This window comes from Astatotilapia calliptera, chromosome 6 (genome assembly GCF_900246225.1).
Source record: "Astatotilapia calliptera chromosome 6, fAstCal1.2, whole genome shotgun sequence".
In the NCBI taxonomy this organism is placed as follows: Eukaryota; Metazoa; Chordata; class Actinopteri; order Cichliformes; family Cichlidae; genus Astatotilapia; species Astatotilapia calliptera.
Genome location: NC_039307.1, coordinates 10,302,289 through 10,315,664, shown reverse-complemented (window position 1 = coordinate 10,315,664; position 13,376 = coordinate 10,302,289). Strand labels below are relative to the sequence as shown.

The 13,376-nt window shown below is 39.2% G+C and overlaps 2 protein-coding genes across 3 annotated transcripts; one reads left to right on the top strand and one right to left on the bottom strand.

Moving 5' to 3' along the window:
* The first annotated feature begins 1,143 nt into the window (after positions 1-1,143).
* exosc1 (exosome component 1) lies at positions 1,144-6,574 on the top strand. The gene is made up of 8 exons (XM_026170213.1): positions 1,144-1,222; positions 2,399-2,514; positions 2,700-2,774; positions 2,873-2,961; positions 4,652-4,685; positions 4,803-4,853; positions 5,302-5,386; positions 5,745-6,574. Exons 1-8 carry the CDS (start codon positions 1,195-1,197, stop codon positions 5,849-5,851), a joined length of 585 nt encoding a protein of 194 aa, XP_026025998.1. The 5' UTR covers positions 1,144-1,194; the 3' UTR covers positions 5,852-6,574.
* A 1,440-nt stretch (positions 6,575-8,014) lies between these two features.
* knop1 (lysine-rich nucleolar protein 1) lies at positions 8,015-13,196 on the bottom strand. Of its 2 annotated transcripts, XM_026170210.1 has the most exons (7): positions 13,098-13,196; positions 12,636-12,710; positions 12,403-12,471; positions 10,920-12,320; positions 10,754-10,831; positions 9,616-9,684; positions 8,016-8,480 (listed from the first exon to the last, which is right to left on the bottom strand). In XM_026170210.1, exons 4-7 carry the CDS (start codon positions 12,276-12,278, stop codon positions 8,175-8,177), a joined length of 1,812 nt encoding a protein of 603 aa, XP_026025995.1. In that variant the 5' UTR covers positions 12,279-12,320; positions 12,403-12,471; positions 12,636-12,710; positions 13,098-13,196; the 3' UTR covers positions 8,016-8,174. The 2 variants fall into 2 exon arrangements, with proteins under 2 accessions (XP_026025996.1, XP_026025995.1); XM_026170211.1 differs by lacking the exon at positions 10,754-10,831 and having other exon boundaries at positions 8,015-8,480.
* Positions 13,197-13,376: the final 180 nt, after the last annotated feature.

Sequence of the window (13,376 nt, the reverse complement as noted above, 5' to 3'; positions counted from 1 at the left end):
AGAACGGTGAGCAAAGATCCCAGAACCACACGGGGGGACCTGGTGAATGACCTGCAGAGAGCTGGGACCAAAGTAACAAAGGTCACCATCAGTAACACACTACAACGGCAGGGAATCAAATCCCGCAGTGCCAGACGTGTGCCACTGCTGAAGCCAGTGCATGTCCAGGCCCGTCTGAAGTTTGCCAGAGAGCACATGGATGATACAGCAGAGGATTGGGAGAATGTCAGATGAAACCAAAGTAGAACTTTTTGGTATAAACTCAACTCGTCGTGTTTGGAGGAAGAAGAATACTGAGTTGCATCCCAAGAACACCATACCTACTGTGAAGCATGGGGGTGGAAACATCATGCTATGGGGCTGTTTTTCTGCCAAGGGGACAGGACGACTGATCCGTGTTAAGGACAGAATGAATGGGGCCATGTATCGTGAGATTTTAAGCCAAAACCTCCTTCCATCAGTGAGAACTTTGAAGATGAAACGAGGCTGGGTCTTCCAACATGACAATGATCCAAAACACACCGCCCGGGCAACAAAGGAGTGGCTCCGTAAGAAGCATTTGAAAGTCCTGGAGTGGCCTAGCCAGTCTCCAGACCTCAACCCCATAGAAAATCTGTGGCGGGAGTTGAAAGTCCGTGTTGCTCGGCGACAGCCCCAAAATATCACTGCTCTCGAGAAGATCTGCATGGAGGAATGGGCCAAAATACCAGCTACTGTGTGTGCAAACCTGGTAAAGACCTATAGTAAACGTTTGACCTCTGTTATTGCCAACAAAGGTTATGTTACAAAGTATTGAGTTGTATTTTTGTTATTGACCAAATACTTATTTTCCACCCTGATTTACGAATAAATTCTTTACAAATCCTACCATGTGAATTCATGGATTTTTTTTTTTTTTTTTTTTTTTTTTTTTTTTTTCACATTCTGTCTCTCTCAGTTGAAGTGTACCTCTGGTGCAAATTACTGACCTCTGTCATCATTTTAAGTGGGGGAACTTGCACAATCGGTGGCTGACTAAATACTTTTTTGCCCCACTGTATAACTTATTCAATCATGTACCCGCCCATGTGTGGCTCAACAATCATGGCGGATCAACGCATTTTGTTCCGCTGACGCTAGTGACTCTGACCAATCAAAATCTTCCCAAGCCCTTCGTCCTAACCAATAGGCTGCCTACGTTCACCTCTCGAAAACATGTCGCCGATGAAGCTGTGCGTTCCCGGTAAGTCCCGTAATTTTGTCTCTAAAAGCGCTTAAAAACTAAATATACCGGTGTGTAGATTGTATTTTGGGATATGTAAACAGATTCAACAGCTTTAGCGTCATTTTCTATTAGAAAAGGAAGTTAAACGGCATTCCGAGCGTGTGAAACCCTGGTCATTATTTCCAGCTGCCATGCGTGGAGTAGGCTTTGGCTTCCCGTACTTGTAACGCTGTAGTAACTTATTTTATAATCAATCACCTGTTGGATCGGCTGACTGTCAGATGGAGTCGGGGTTTTCAGCTCTACCGTATCATGGTCTTTTACCGTATTTGCAGGGCTGTGAGTTATTGACTTTGGCTTTCCACTGCTGATGAGACCCGATCCGCAGCCCTGCCCATCTCCTCGGGCAAGATAACGCATTCCTAAGCTTTGTTTTGTCACACCCGTGGGAAAACTGCATGTCTATCCGGCGCATGGCAGTAGTGAACCTTAAATGAGTTGTCAGCAGGAGTAGCATTTAATTTCATTCTAATTACGGTTGAAAAAGCGCAAAGTAGCAAGATAATTAATTGTAGTGCAAGAAAAATGAAGGGTAGTAATGTGTCACATGACATAAATTATGTTTTGTGTTTTAATCTTATTGTCCATGATTTGTTTTGTGCTTAAGGGTTGCAGATACATTGTTAGTCCCACAATGCTGTTACATCAAAGCATCCTCAGTCTCTCCGTTTCAGTTAGCAGATGATAACCAAAATAAGGGAAACTATTATTATTGTTATTATTCTTTAGTTATATATTATATAGTCTATGTTGACAATTGTAACAAAATATTCTGTTACAATGCTGGATGCTTATATTAAACATGGACAAAGTTTTAAATAATGATATGTACAGATCATCCCTGTAAGCCAGTAGCTCATTTTCAGTTTTTATTCTACGGTACTTCTGGATCTTTGTTTTGTCCTCAAGAGAGGGAGGATGTTCAATCTGTCTGATAAAGATGTCAGATAAAGATGGTTGATGGAGATGTGAAAAGGCTGGGTTCAGATATGGAGCCAAGCATAAGATAAAGATTATTTTTGGTGATGACTCATGCAACAATGTTTTTATTTTAATTCATTTTTTTAGAAGGAACAGTGCATCTCCAGAACCCAAACACTAACACAACATCTATGTCTTTTTGTTTGTACTTAGGTGACAAACTATGCAGCGCGGAAGACTGTATTCCTGGCACAGGAGTATACCTGCGACATGGCTACATATACTCGTCACTAGCAGGCTATGTGCTCAGGAAGAATGAGGGAGAGGAGGTAAGGGGTGTGGGTAAGACAGGGGAGGGGAAAGTTTGTTCAGCAGTGAGACAAGTACAAATGCCAGACTAAAGGTATTTTTGCAATGTCTGTTGACGTGAGTGAGCTGAACTAGTTTTGTTAATGTCTTAAGTGATTTGTACATCATATGGATAACTTCTACTGGGATTATTTTGTCTCCTTAGTTACCAGTGATTTCAGTCGTGAGGGAAACAGAAACACAACTGCTGCCAGATGTAGGCGCAATAGTCACCTGTAAGGTATGCAATAGAATAAGAAACTGTTACTACCGCTGGATGTTCTGAGTAAATATTCGTGCACAGTTTACAATCTGTTTTATTTATTTTTCATTTAACAGGTAACCAGCATCAATCCCAGATTTGCCAAAGTCCACATCCTTTATGTAGGTTCCACACCGCTGAAGGACCGCTTTAGAGGCACTATCAGGTAACCACAAAAACTGAGCCAGTTTTTGTCTAATATTATACTGGAGACTGTTCAGTACAATTCAGTTTTATTTATACAGAGTCAAATCACAATAACAGTTGCCTCAAGGTACTTTATATTGTAAGGTAAAGACCCTACAATAACACAAAGAAAACAGAGAAAACCCAACAATCATATGATTCCCTATGAGCAAGCACGTTAGCGATAGTGGGGAAAGAAAAACTCCCCTTTAACAGGAAGAAACCTCCAGCAAAACTAGGCTCAGGAAGGGTGGCCAATAGGATAAGATGGGGACTGATTATTCCAGACCTTGTATGTGAGGAGCAGGATTTTGAATTCAATTCTGGATTTAACAAGGAGCCAATGAAGAGAAGCCAATATACGAGAAATCTGATCTCTCTTTCTAGTCCGTGCCAGTACTCTTGCTGCAGCATTTTGTATTAACTGAAGGCTTTTCAGTAAGTTTTTAGGAAATCCTGATAATCATGAATTACAGTCGTCCAGCCTAGAAGTAATAAATGCATGAACTAGTTTTTCAGCATCAGTCTGAGACAGGATCTTTCTCATTTTGGAAATGGAAGAAAGACATCTTACATTTTTGTTTAATATGTTCATTGAAGGACATATCCTGGTCAAAAATGACATCTTTAAGACATTCTCGTAGTTTAACAAATTGGTGTGCGCTATCTGGCTTAATAGATAAATGAATGAATAGATAAAGTCTAGTGTCATCTGTATAACAGCGGAAATGTATGCTATGTCTTCTAATGATACTGCCTACGGGAAGCATGTATAATGTGAACAGAATTCTAGAATGGAACCCTGTGGAACGCCATAGTTATTCTTCCTATCTGAAGAGGACTCTCATTTACATGAACAAATTGCAGTCTTTTAGATACGATTCAAACCGCTGCAGCGCAGGACCTTTAATACCTACAGCATGCTCTAACTGCTGTAAAAAATGTTATGGTCACAGAGATGTGTCCACTGTCAGAGGCCATAAGAAGCTCAATTGTAACCTTCACTAAAGCTAATTCTGTAAAGAAACTGTTAGAAATACCAGGTAGGTAAGAATGAAGAAGCCTTTTTAAAGTTGCTGTTATCCTATGATTGGACTTAAACATACATAAAAATAGTAATTACTGCCTCCAGATTTTAAGATGAATTCAAAAACACATTTTTTTCTACTGTTTTTTTTTTTTTTCCAAAATAAAAATTCATCTCATTGTAATTCTCACCAGTACTTGCCCAGCTAGTCTTATTCAAATTCAAACCGATGAGTTGATTTAAAAAACAACGAAATAAACTCATTAAAGTCTCTACTTAAACTCCAATATATGTATGCCAAACTTTCAGACTGCTAATCATGTGAGATGGGCCTGAGGCGGCCAAAAGCAGGACCTGTTTTAACCCTCTCAGGCTCAAATTAAACTTTTTGTTGCTAATGCACAACCAAGTCCTGCAGTGGTACTTCTGAGTAAAAAAAACTCATAAAATATGTATGTGGGGTAATCAGGTTGTTAGTTTTTAACTGTTGCAAATCGGCAACGCCTGCCTCGAGAGGGTTAAGGAGGTGGTTGTAGAAAATGCTCATAGCCGCTACCGTACAGATCTAACTCCAGCGTGAGGCAGGGTTTTATGGACATAATATTCTGGCCTAAACACAAACTCACTCTCTGTTTCTCTACAGAAAAGAAGATGTGCGTGCAACAGAAAAAGACAAGGTCTGTTTGAATTCCTGTTTTCCACTCACATCTTTCATTAGTTTCTTCTGCATATAATAATTTTTATTAAAATAAGGTGACATGTTTATTTGTAACCGTTTTTCTTCCTTGTTACAGGTAGAGACATACAAAAGCTTCAGACCCGGTGACATCGTCTTGGCAAAAGTTGTATCCTTCACATTATTATGCCGTCACTGGTGGTTTTGAACCAGCGCATGCTTGTCATTTCTTTTTCTTTTTTTCAACATTTACATAATTGTGGACTCTGAATTCATTCCCCAGGCTGAGACTGTCAACAACAAGTTTTCCTTTTTTCATTTCAAAATGTGCTTGAGGGAGAATATTTGTCACAGTCAAAATAACCCCTGTGCCAAAAATGTTAATAAGAGTGAACGATGAATGACTGGAAAGTATGCAGGTCATATGTAACTTTTATTTCTTCCTGGAAACACATCAGGTCACCAAGACACGGCTTAAAAAACAAAAACAAAACGTGATGTGTAACATGTAAACGTTTCATCATCTGCCTTTACAAATTCACCTTTCCATTTCTGGAATAAGAATTTTTTAAATCCTGATTTGTATCCATTGATAAACCTTGACGTGACTGTGTCAGATTTCTCTTGGTGATGTTCAGTCTAACTACCTGTTGACAACAGCAGAAAATGAACTGGGAGTGGTCGTTGCACACAGTGAAGCAGGTAAATATCAAATGCATAATATGGCCATTGGCCTTGAAGCGCTGGAGAATTCCAGCACCGTGCTGCACAGAATACTAGCACCCTGTTGGACCACAAGGTGGTGCTATCTGATGGATTATCTTTCTACAGAAAAGCATTTGTTAGGTTTGTTATTGCCACTTGAAGACTGTGACAACACATGTGAGAAACATGTATCAGTCTTCTTTTAAACTACCACTGCTTTTTGCAGAATTATAATTGTGCCTAAGTATCAAAATGTCTGATTCACTAATCTGTTAGCTGTGAAGTAATTTATTGTTGGTTAATAATGTAATCTTGATGTATTTTTTTTTTTTCACTCTGTTTTTCTGTATCCCAGGTGCTCAGATGGTTCCCATCAGCTGGTGTGAGATGCAGTGCCCACTTACGCACGCCAAAGAGTTCCGTAAAGTAGCGCGAGTGCAACCCGAGTACCTACAAGCATGAGTCTGGAAATTCCTTCCTATCACAAGGAACGCACAACCCCGCCCGTCTGTCCTTCAGTCACTCCTGTCAAGTAGCTTCCCAGCTCTGTTTTTCGATGCTATCTGAGTAATGATTCACAGATTACTTCTGGTTTCGCGTGTCTTAAGTGTTTTGCAGAAAGCTGTCTTTCATCTGTCCATGCTGTTTATTTAGTCATCTTTTCATTGTGTTGGATTAAAACCACTGAACAGAACAATTTAGAAAAAAGTGGTTAAATTCCAAACAATAGCAGGTGTTGTTAAATCCACATGCCATAAATGTGGGTGTGAAAAATTGCCTTTAAATTTTCTGACAGCAATCATATTAGAACTGTATCAGTTCACTCAACGTGTTGCATTGCAGCTGCCAAACTGTCACAAACCTGAAAACAACTGAAAATTGAGCAACTAGCCAAATGCAGGAGTCACTTAGTTTTACTGTTAAGTATTACAGTTAGAAATGTGGCAGGTCATCGGGTTGGTTAGTCGATAAATGGATGGATCTTTGACATAAAGACAAAACTGGACTCTTTTATATCCATTTTATATCTGGAGAGGTGAGAAAAGTGACCCTGATCCAACCAGAAATACTACATAGGTAGCAATGTAGTTTTTCTGCTGAGATATCCATGCAACTAACCTGATTGGCCACGTTCATAAAAGTGAAAGACTTTGAGCTGAAAAGACTGAGCTTTTTTTTTTTTTTTTTTTTTTGTTCCTTTAAAACTTTTCAGTTTCTAGTAAAATAAATGTGATTAAAAGAATGGAATACTGAAGTACTGCATACGATAGTCAGATATTTTTGATTTCCAGCATATTAACTCAAAGATTATAAGCGAAATACAAGAAAGCAGTAATACTAACATTTTCTTTGATATATACTGGACTTCTCTTATTCTTTCTTTACTGTACAGAAGATGTGCAAGAATGAAATAAAACGACTATCCAAACCATCTGTGCAAGGTTTCCTCTTTACACACATTCATAAGATCACAATGAGAATTTTGATTACTTCCACATTGCTTTGCAAATTAAAATCATTTGACAATTATTATATTCTGTGTTTTACAATTTTGTGGCCCATGCTTTTGTAAACAGACCGTTAACACATTTAACTCAATATATTCTAACCGAACTCTTTCTCAGGTGCACCATGCTGGCACTGGGTTCATCAACCCTTTTGGCTTCTCAAGTGCTTTAATTCCTTTTCACATAGAATCTACAAGGTGTTCAAACCGTTCCTCAGAGTTTGGTTAATGTTAACATGACATCATCACGAAATTTCTTCAGATTTCTCTGCTGCACATCCATGATGGTGAATCCCGTATTCCGTGTCATCCCAAAGGTGCTCTTTTGGATTGAGTTCTGGAAATGGTGTGTTAGCCTGATGTTATCTTTGTACACTCTGATCATAAAGGGTTGGACATGTTCAACAATACTCAGTTGGTACTAAGAGGCCCAAAATGTGCCAAGAAATTATTTCCCCACACTGTTTCACCGTCACATTCAACCTGAGCCACTGATACAAGAGGATGGATCTCTGCTTTCATGTGGTTTACTCCAGATTCTGACCTGGAAGTGACTGACTGCCTGGGTAGGATTCAACATCTTGTGGATTTAAATGCTCTTATATATACCTCAGTTGTAACAATTGGTTATTTGAGTTACTGCTGCCTGCAGCAAGAACCAACAAAACATTTTCACCTAGATCTGCCACTCACTGAATACTTCTGTTTTTCTGCACCATTCTCTGTAAATCTGAAGAGATGCAGGAAATGTTATGCAGGAAAATTCCCATAAACAATCACGTCACTCAACATCACTTGAATCACCCTCCTTCCTCATTCTGATGCGCTGTTTGAACTTCAGCAGGTGCCTTGACCATGTTTACATGCATAAATGCGTTGAGTCGTTTCCATGTGATCTGCTGATTAGATATAGTTGCATTAACAGTCAAGTGTATCTAACAAAGTAATCAGTAAGTGTAGATGTCTCATTGTGATCTTTCCCCAAACGTATATGTTTCACTATTTTACAAAGTAAACAGTAATCCTTAATCTATATAAAATCCCACAAACTGTTATAAAATAATGAGCTGCTCACACATTAAACCAGCCGCTTGTTTTCCAGCTGTTGGAGAAATGTTTAATATACAGTATATACAACTAACGATGTGTTTTTCTTTTTTTCACCAGTGTACATTTGACTTTCTGCAGGATCAATTCTACAGTAAAGCTGATTAAACGAAAAAGTGTGCCAATTAAAACACTATGTACAAAAGCTTTGTAAAACCAAATCTTCACTCGTCAATCATCAAAGCGAACTGATCGACATGTATTGATATCAATTGAAAATTTCTTATTGGACGGTGCAGTAAACCCAAGTCCCGCCCCCCTGTTATTAAAGTCCATTCTGCGCGAGTGGGCTCGTTCAAACTCCCCCAGAAGGCCTTGCTGCAACTGCTGCTGCGCGTCCTTCCCTAGTGCCATATTTGCTCCACCAGTGCTCGTCGCCGCCGGCTGGAAACCCTTTTTAAAGCCCCCCATCAACCGGAGGAACTTCTGCTGTTGTTCAGAGCTGTTGAACTGCGCCGTGCTCCACTGGCCCAAACCCTGCAGAACAGAAACAAAAGTTCATAAACATTAGAAATGCATTCAGGAGTAAAGTTTCCACATTTAAGAACCTTCTTCTGCTTGAAGACTATAATTCTGTAGCTACAGCCACACTAAACGCATCGTTTTCTCTCCCGTCCACACCGAGACGGCGTTTTCGCTGATGGAAAACGCAACATTTTAAAAACGCATGCATTTGATAAAGGTGCTTTCACGTCGCAGTGTGGACAGCAAAAGCGGAGACTTTCTAAAACGATGACGCATGTTAGTCATGTGATGCAGTCATGTGACCAATTAAACAAAGACAGCGGAGGGCATTATACAGCAGTTGTTTTGTTTGCTCTCAGTTTTGACAGCCCTATTAAAGATTAATATCAGTCTGTGCATGCTCCAGATAGCTTTTCTTCAAATTCTTTAACTCTCTCTCGCTTTTGCAACTTTGTACTTTTGTGTTACTCGCAGCAACAACTCCACCTCATTGTTAGTCCATTTAAAAAACTCAGTGCTTTTCCTCAACATTTTGCCGCCACGTTTCAAAGAGCTGGAAAGTAAATAAGCGGCAGACAGAAATGAGGCAGGTCGAATCGTCTTGCGTTTCACGCATGCGCAGTACTGGAACATAACCGTTTTCAGCCGTTTCAATGTGGATGCACAACTCTGTGAAAACGGCTAAAAACGCCAGTGTGGACGCGCAGGGTTTTCAGACGAAAACGCCGTTTTCAAATCTATCCGGGCTAGTGTGGACGTAGCCTTAGAAACTTGGGATTATTTGTTTTAAAAGATGGGGGCATTTGGCAGGTAGAACTGATCTTAAAGACGTATGTGAGCATTGTGAGAAGTTTTTTGTTTTATTTTTATCTTCACCCACAACAGTGTCTTCCTTAGATAACCCCGTATGTCTCATCTCTGTTTACCATTCCCTTTTTTTGAGTCTATCTGCCATGTTAATTCATTAAAATGCATTGGTGTTGCACAAGGAAGGGCATCTGACATAAAAACTCTGCCAGATCAAACATGCTGAGCTACGTGCTGTGACAAACAAGTGCTCCTTCATTTAAAGGCATTTAAGACACGGGGAGTTTGCATAGTGGTATTCTTTGTAAAAACAAAACAAACAAACAACACTAATACCGACCGTAGGTTTGACTGTTTTGTCAGGTTGAGAGGCCTTGTCGATCTCCATTTGTAAAGCCTGTCTTCTTTCCTTTAAGACAAAAACAAACAAAACAAAACAATCATCAAACTACACTGCATAAAACACAAAAAGCATTCTGATTTGCTTAGCTCTGGTAAACTCATTTTACATCGTGGGCCACATACAACCCACTTTGAGCTTAAGTTAAAATACCCTTTCTGACAGTGTAAAGGTATTTAACTGCACATTTAATCTCTGAGATATCTCAATATATGAGGAAGAAGAGTAATTTAAACATTGTCTCCGCTTTTCAAGATGATAAAAAAAATGCTGCTCCTGTAATTATAAAGTGGATTTTTTTTTTGTTGATTCCCAGAAAACTTCCTATTTTTGTAATTTATTTTTACTGTGGACACGCTTAAAAACAGACACCTATAGCTGTACATTGGAACTAAATAATAAAAATACATAAGATTTAAATAAAAAACACATTTAAAAAAGCTCAAATAACTAAAACAAAAGCTAAAAAAAGAAAAGAAAAAAAAGGAAAAAGTGTTTTAAAACGAGTTTTAAAAGTAGACAGTGAAGGGGCCTCTCCACCTGCAGAGGCGACTGGGCACGATAGAAAAAGCCTAGTCGCTTCTGCGCTTCCTACTGGATCTTGGTCAGCTGACCTGAGACACTGACAGGGTGTGCAGGGATCAGGAAGTGCAGAGAGGGAAGGTGGGGCAAGATTGTGAAAGGATTTAAAAACAAACGTAAGAATTTTAAAATGAACTCTAAAAGACACAGGCAGCCTGTGCAGCGAGGCCAGGACAGGGGTGCAGCTGACGCGAAAGTAATGACCCACTGACTCAGTGGTCAGTGACGTCAGACAGAAACTACAGTTTAACAACTTGAATGAATGTGTTTCCTTGGACCTTACGTGATATATGTCACATCTTGCTCATAGTACATAATAATGTCCCTCAGGGAATGGTTGATGTGACAAGGGCTGCTAATATAAAAGTGGCCTGTAGAAGAACAGTGTTTCCTAAATTTCTGAAAGACTACGTGCATTTTGAAACATGCCAATTCCTGATTATGGCAATAAGTTTCACACATCAATCTACGGAGCGATAACGAGAGCTCTGTTGACCTGATTGATGGTGATCTCATCAGTGTTTCCACTCCTCTCTGACAGGAAAACCACGTCGACTTGGGGAGACTCCTGAAACTACAGTTCATAAAAAGCTCATACACTGTTCATACCAAATAAAAAGCATCCAGGCACACGGCTAACAACCTGAGAGAAGCGCACTCACCTCTGGGTCTTCCCGTTCTTGTTTGATGTTTTTCTTCTTTTTAGCAACAGGTTCAACTCCAGAGTTGCTCGTGCGTTGCACCTTAGCAGAGCTCTTTTTCTTTTTGCTCTTCTTCTTGTCACCAGCTTCGCCACTCTGCTCATCCCCCTGAACCTCCTGTTTGTCTTCTTCCTCTTCACATTTTACCTTTTTTCTTTTCTTCTTCTTTGGCTCTTCTTCCTCTGCATTGGTAGACTCCACAGTAGCTATTTTACATTTACCCTTTTTTACCTTTTTCTTAAATTCTGTCGTTACTTCATCATCAGTAGTAACAATAACACTGTTTGTTGATTTCTCTTGCTTTTCACTTTTTCTAACTTTGTCTGATGCTGCGTTGCTCTTTTTGTTTTTGCCTTTAACCTCTGTTGTTTCTACTCCATTTTCTTCTTTAGTCTCAGTTTCTTTCTTTTTCTTCTTTTTTATTTTTACGTCCTCGTGTTCGATTTTTTCTAACTTTATGCCATTTTCAGCTGCTTTAGCTTTCTTTATTGTTGCTCCTTCCACAGTTAAAGGGCATTTTTGTTTTTTCTTCTTTTCTTTTCTTTGCCCTTCGGTCGCCTCTGTGCTCATATCTAAAGCATGTTGCTTATCTTTCACTTTCTTGGGCAGACTGTCTTGTTCCACTTGCTTTTCTTCCTCCTCTTCTTTTACCATATTTTCTCGTTTTATTTGTGTAGACTTATTCTTTACGTTCTTCTTCTGTTTCTTATCCACTTCCTGCTCTTTTACTAAAGTATCTGCAGTTTCTACATAAGCCTCGCCATCAGCCAACACCTTATTTTTCTTCTTCTTTTCTTTGCTTTTCACCTCAGTCTCCTCTGTGCTCATATCTAAAACCTGTTTTTTCCCTTTCTTGACTTTTTTGGGCAGATTATCTTTTCCCACTTGCTCCTCTTCCTCTTTCACCATGTTTTCTTGTTTAATTTGTGTAGACTTATTTTTTCCTTTTGTCTTCTTCTCTTTCTTTTCCACTTCCTTCTCTTTTACTAAACTCTGTGTAATTTCTCCTAGACTCTCACCATCTGCCAGCAGCCTCTTCTTCTTCTTCTTTTTGGTGACATCTTGTCCATCAGTGACCTCAGAGTCATTGACATCATCCAGAGAATCTGTTTTCCTCTCCTTCTTTTTCTTATTTTTTTCCTTCTCACCATTTCCGTCCCAAGACCCGTCTTCGATCCCCACAGCATCAGCCATTTTGCCTTTCTTCTGTTCTTTTCTCACCTCTTTTAGGCTGGAATCATCAGCTTTTCCTTTTTTGTGTTTCTTCTCTTTCTTTATATTATTTTCCTCACTCTTCTCTTCCTCCGTCTTCATTTTCATGACTTCTGAGTGCCTCTCCTCAGCTACAGGTCTCTTGCTTGACTGGTGAGAGAAAGTTCACTGTTACTTCAAGTTTCTATTCTGTGTTTGTGGAACAGTGAATGACAGAGCAGTAAACACTAACCAAAGGTTTGGCTGGCTCTTTGGGTCGGGACTGCTGATCAATTTCTCTTTGGAGGGCCAGTCGCTTTGCCTGAAGAGAACCAATCAGAACTGGACATAAATATTTGTAATAAAAATGGACAACCCCACCGCAACACTGTTTTGTGTATTGGTTAGCAAGTCTGGATTACTTTGTCGCCTTGTAGCGTTAAGAAGTCAGAATAAGATATTCCGATTAGGTTGGATAATCAGTACCTGATCAATTGTGATTTCAATGGGCTTGTGACAGGACCTTTCAGAAACAAAAACTACGTCCTCATCGGAATCCGTCTGAAACATAAAAGGGAAATATCAGCATCCATTCAGACACATCTCTAAGCTAACCGGTCCATGGTCTCAAATATTTAGAAAAAAAAATGAAGTTAAAGCTTTACTAAAACACCAGGTGTTGTGTTTGAATATGTACGTTAAAGGCAAAATAATATATATAATATATAACAAAACTAAGCGATTTGATTCAAGATAAGAAGACCAGGTTTATGCACAAAACGCTACAGGTAACTGGCCACGCTAGCTTATTAGCCAACGGGAGCTTACAGTAAAAAAAAAGTTAATCCGATCCAGAACTGAACAGTTTAATTAGTCAGACAATTACACTATTTTGGCACAAGCGCATCGGATATTGTAAAATACAAACTTCAAAAGCGATTTACTTACTTTGCACACTTTTACAATTCACGTGGGTAGCGTTTTACGTTCGCGACCCGGAAGTAGATTTTTCTCTTCCTGCTAGAGACGAGAAAGGAGTCCGTAGCAACGGAGGCGAGCTGCTAAACAGTTTGACAGTTGTTTAATTTTTAATTTTCACTGTTTTTGTTTGTGTTAACCATCAACATTAAAACGATTAAAAAATATTAACTAAAATATGCACAATTTTCAATTGTAACCCAAGTAGGACCAAATTCAGAACTCATAATTACTTTGTCTTTATTTAAA

Coding starts and splice junctions, on each gene's coding strand:
- exosc1 (XM_026170213.1), top strand. CDS start 1,195: ATGTCGCCGATGAAGCTGTGCGTTCCCG. Junction 2,515..2,699: donor GGAAGAATGAGGGAGAGGAG/GTAAGGGGTGTG, acceptor TTGTCTCCTTAG/TTACCAGTGATTTCAGTCGT. Junction 5,387..5,744: donor CGTTGCACACAGTGAAGCAG/GTAAATATCAAA, acceptor TCTGTATCCCAG/GTGCTCAGATGGTTCCCATC.
- knop1 (XM_026170210.1), bottom strand. CDS start 12,278: ATGAAAATGAAGACGGAGGAAGAGAAGAGTGAGGAAAATAATATAAAG. Junction 9,685..10,753: donor ATGAGATCACCATCAATCAG/GTCAACAGAGCT, acceptor TTTGTCTTAAAG/GAAAGAAGACAGGCTTTACA. Junction 8,481..9,615: donor ACAAAACAGTCAAACCTACG/GTCGGTATTAGT, acceptor TCTGTTCTGCAG/GGTTTGGGCCAGTGGAGCAC.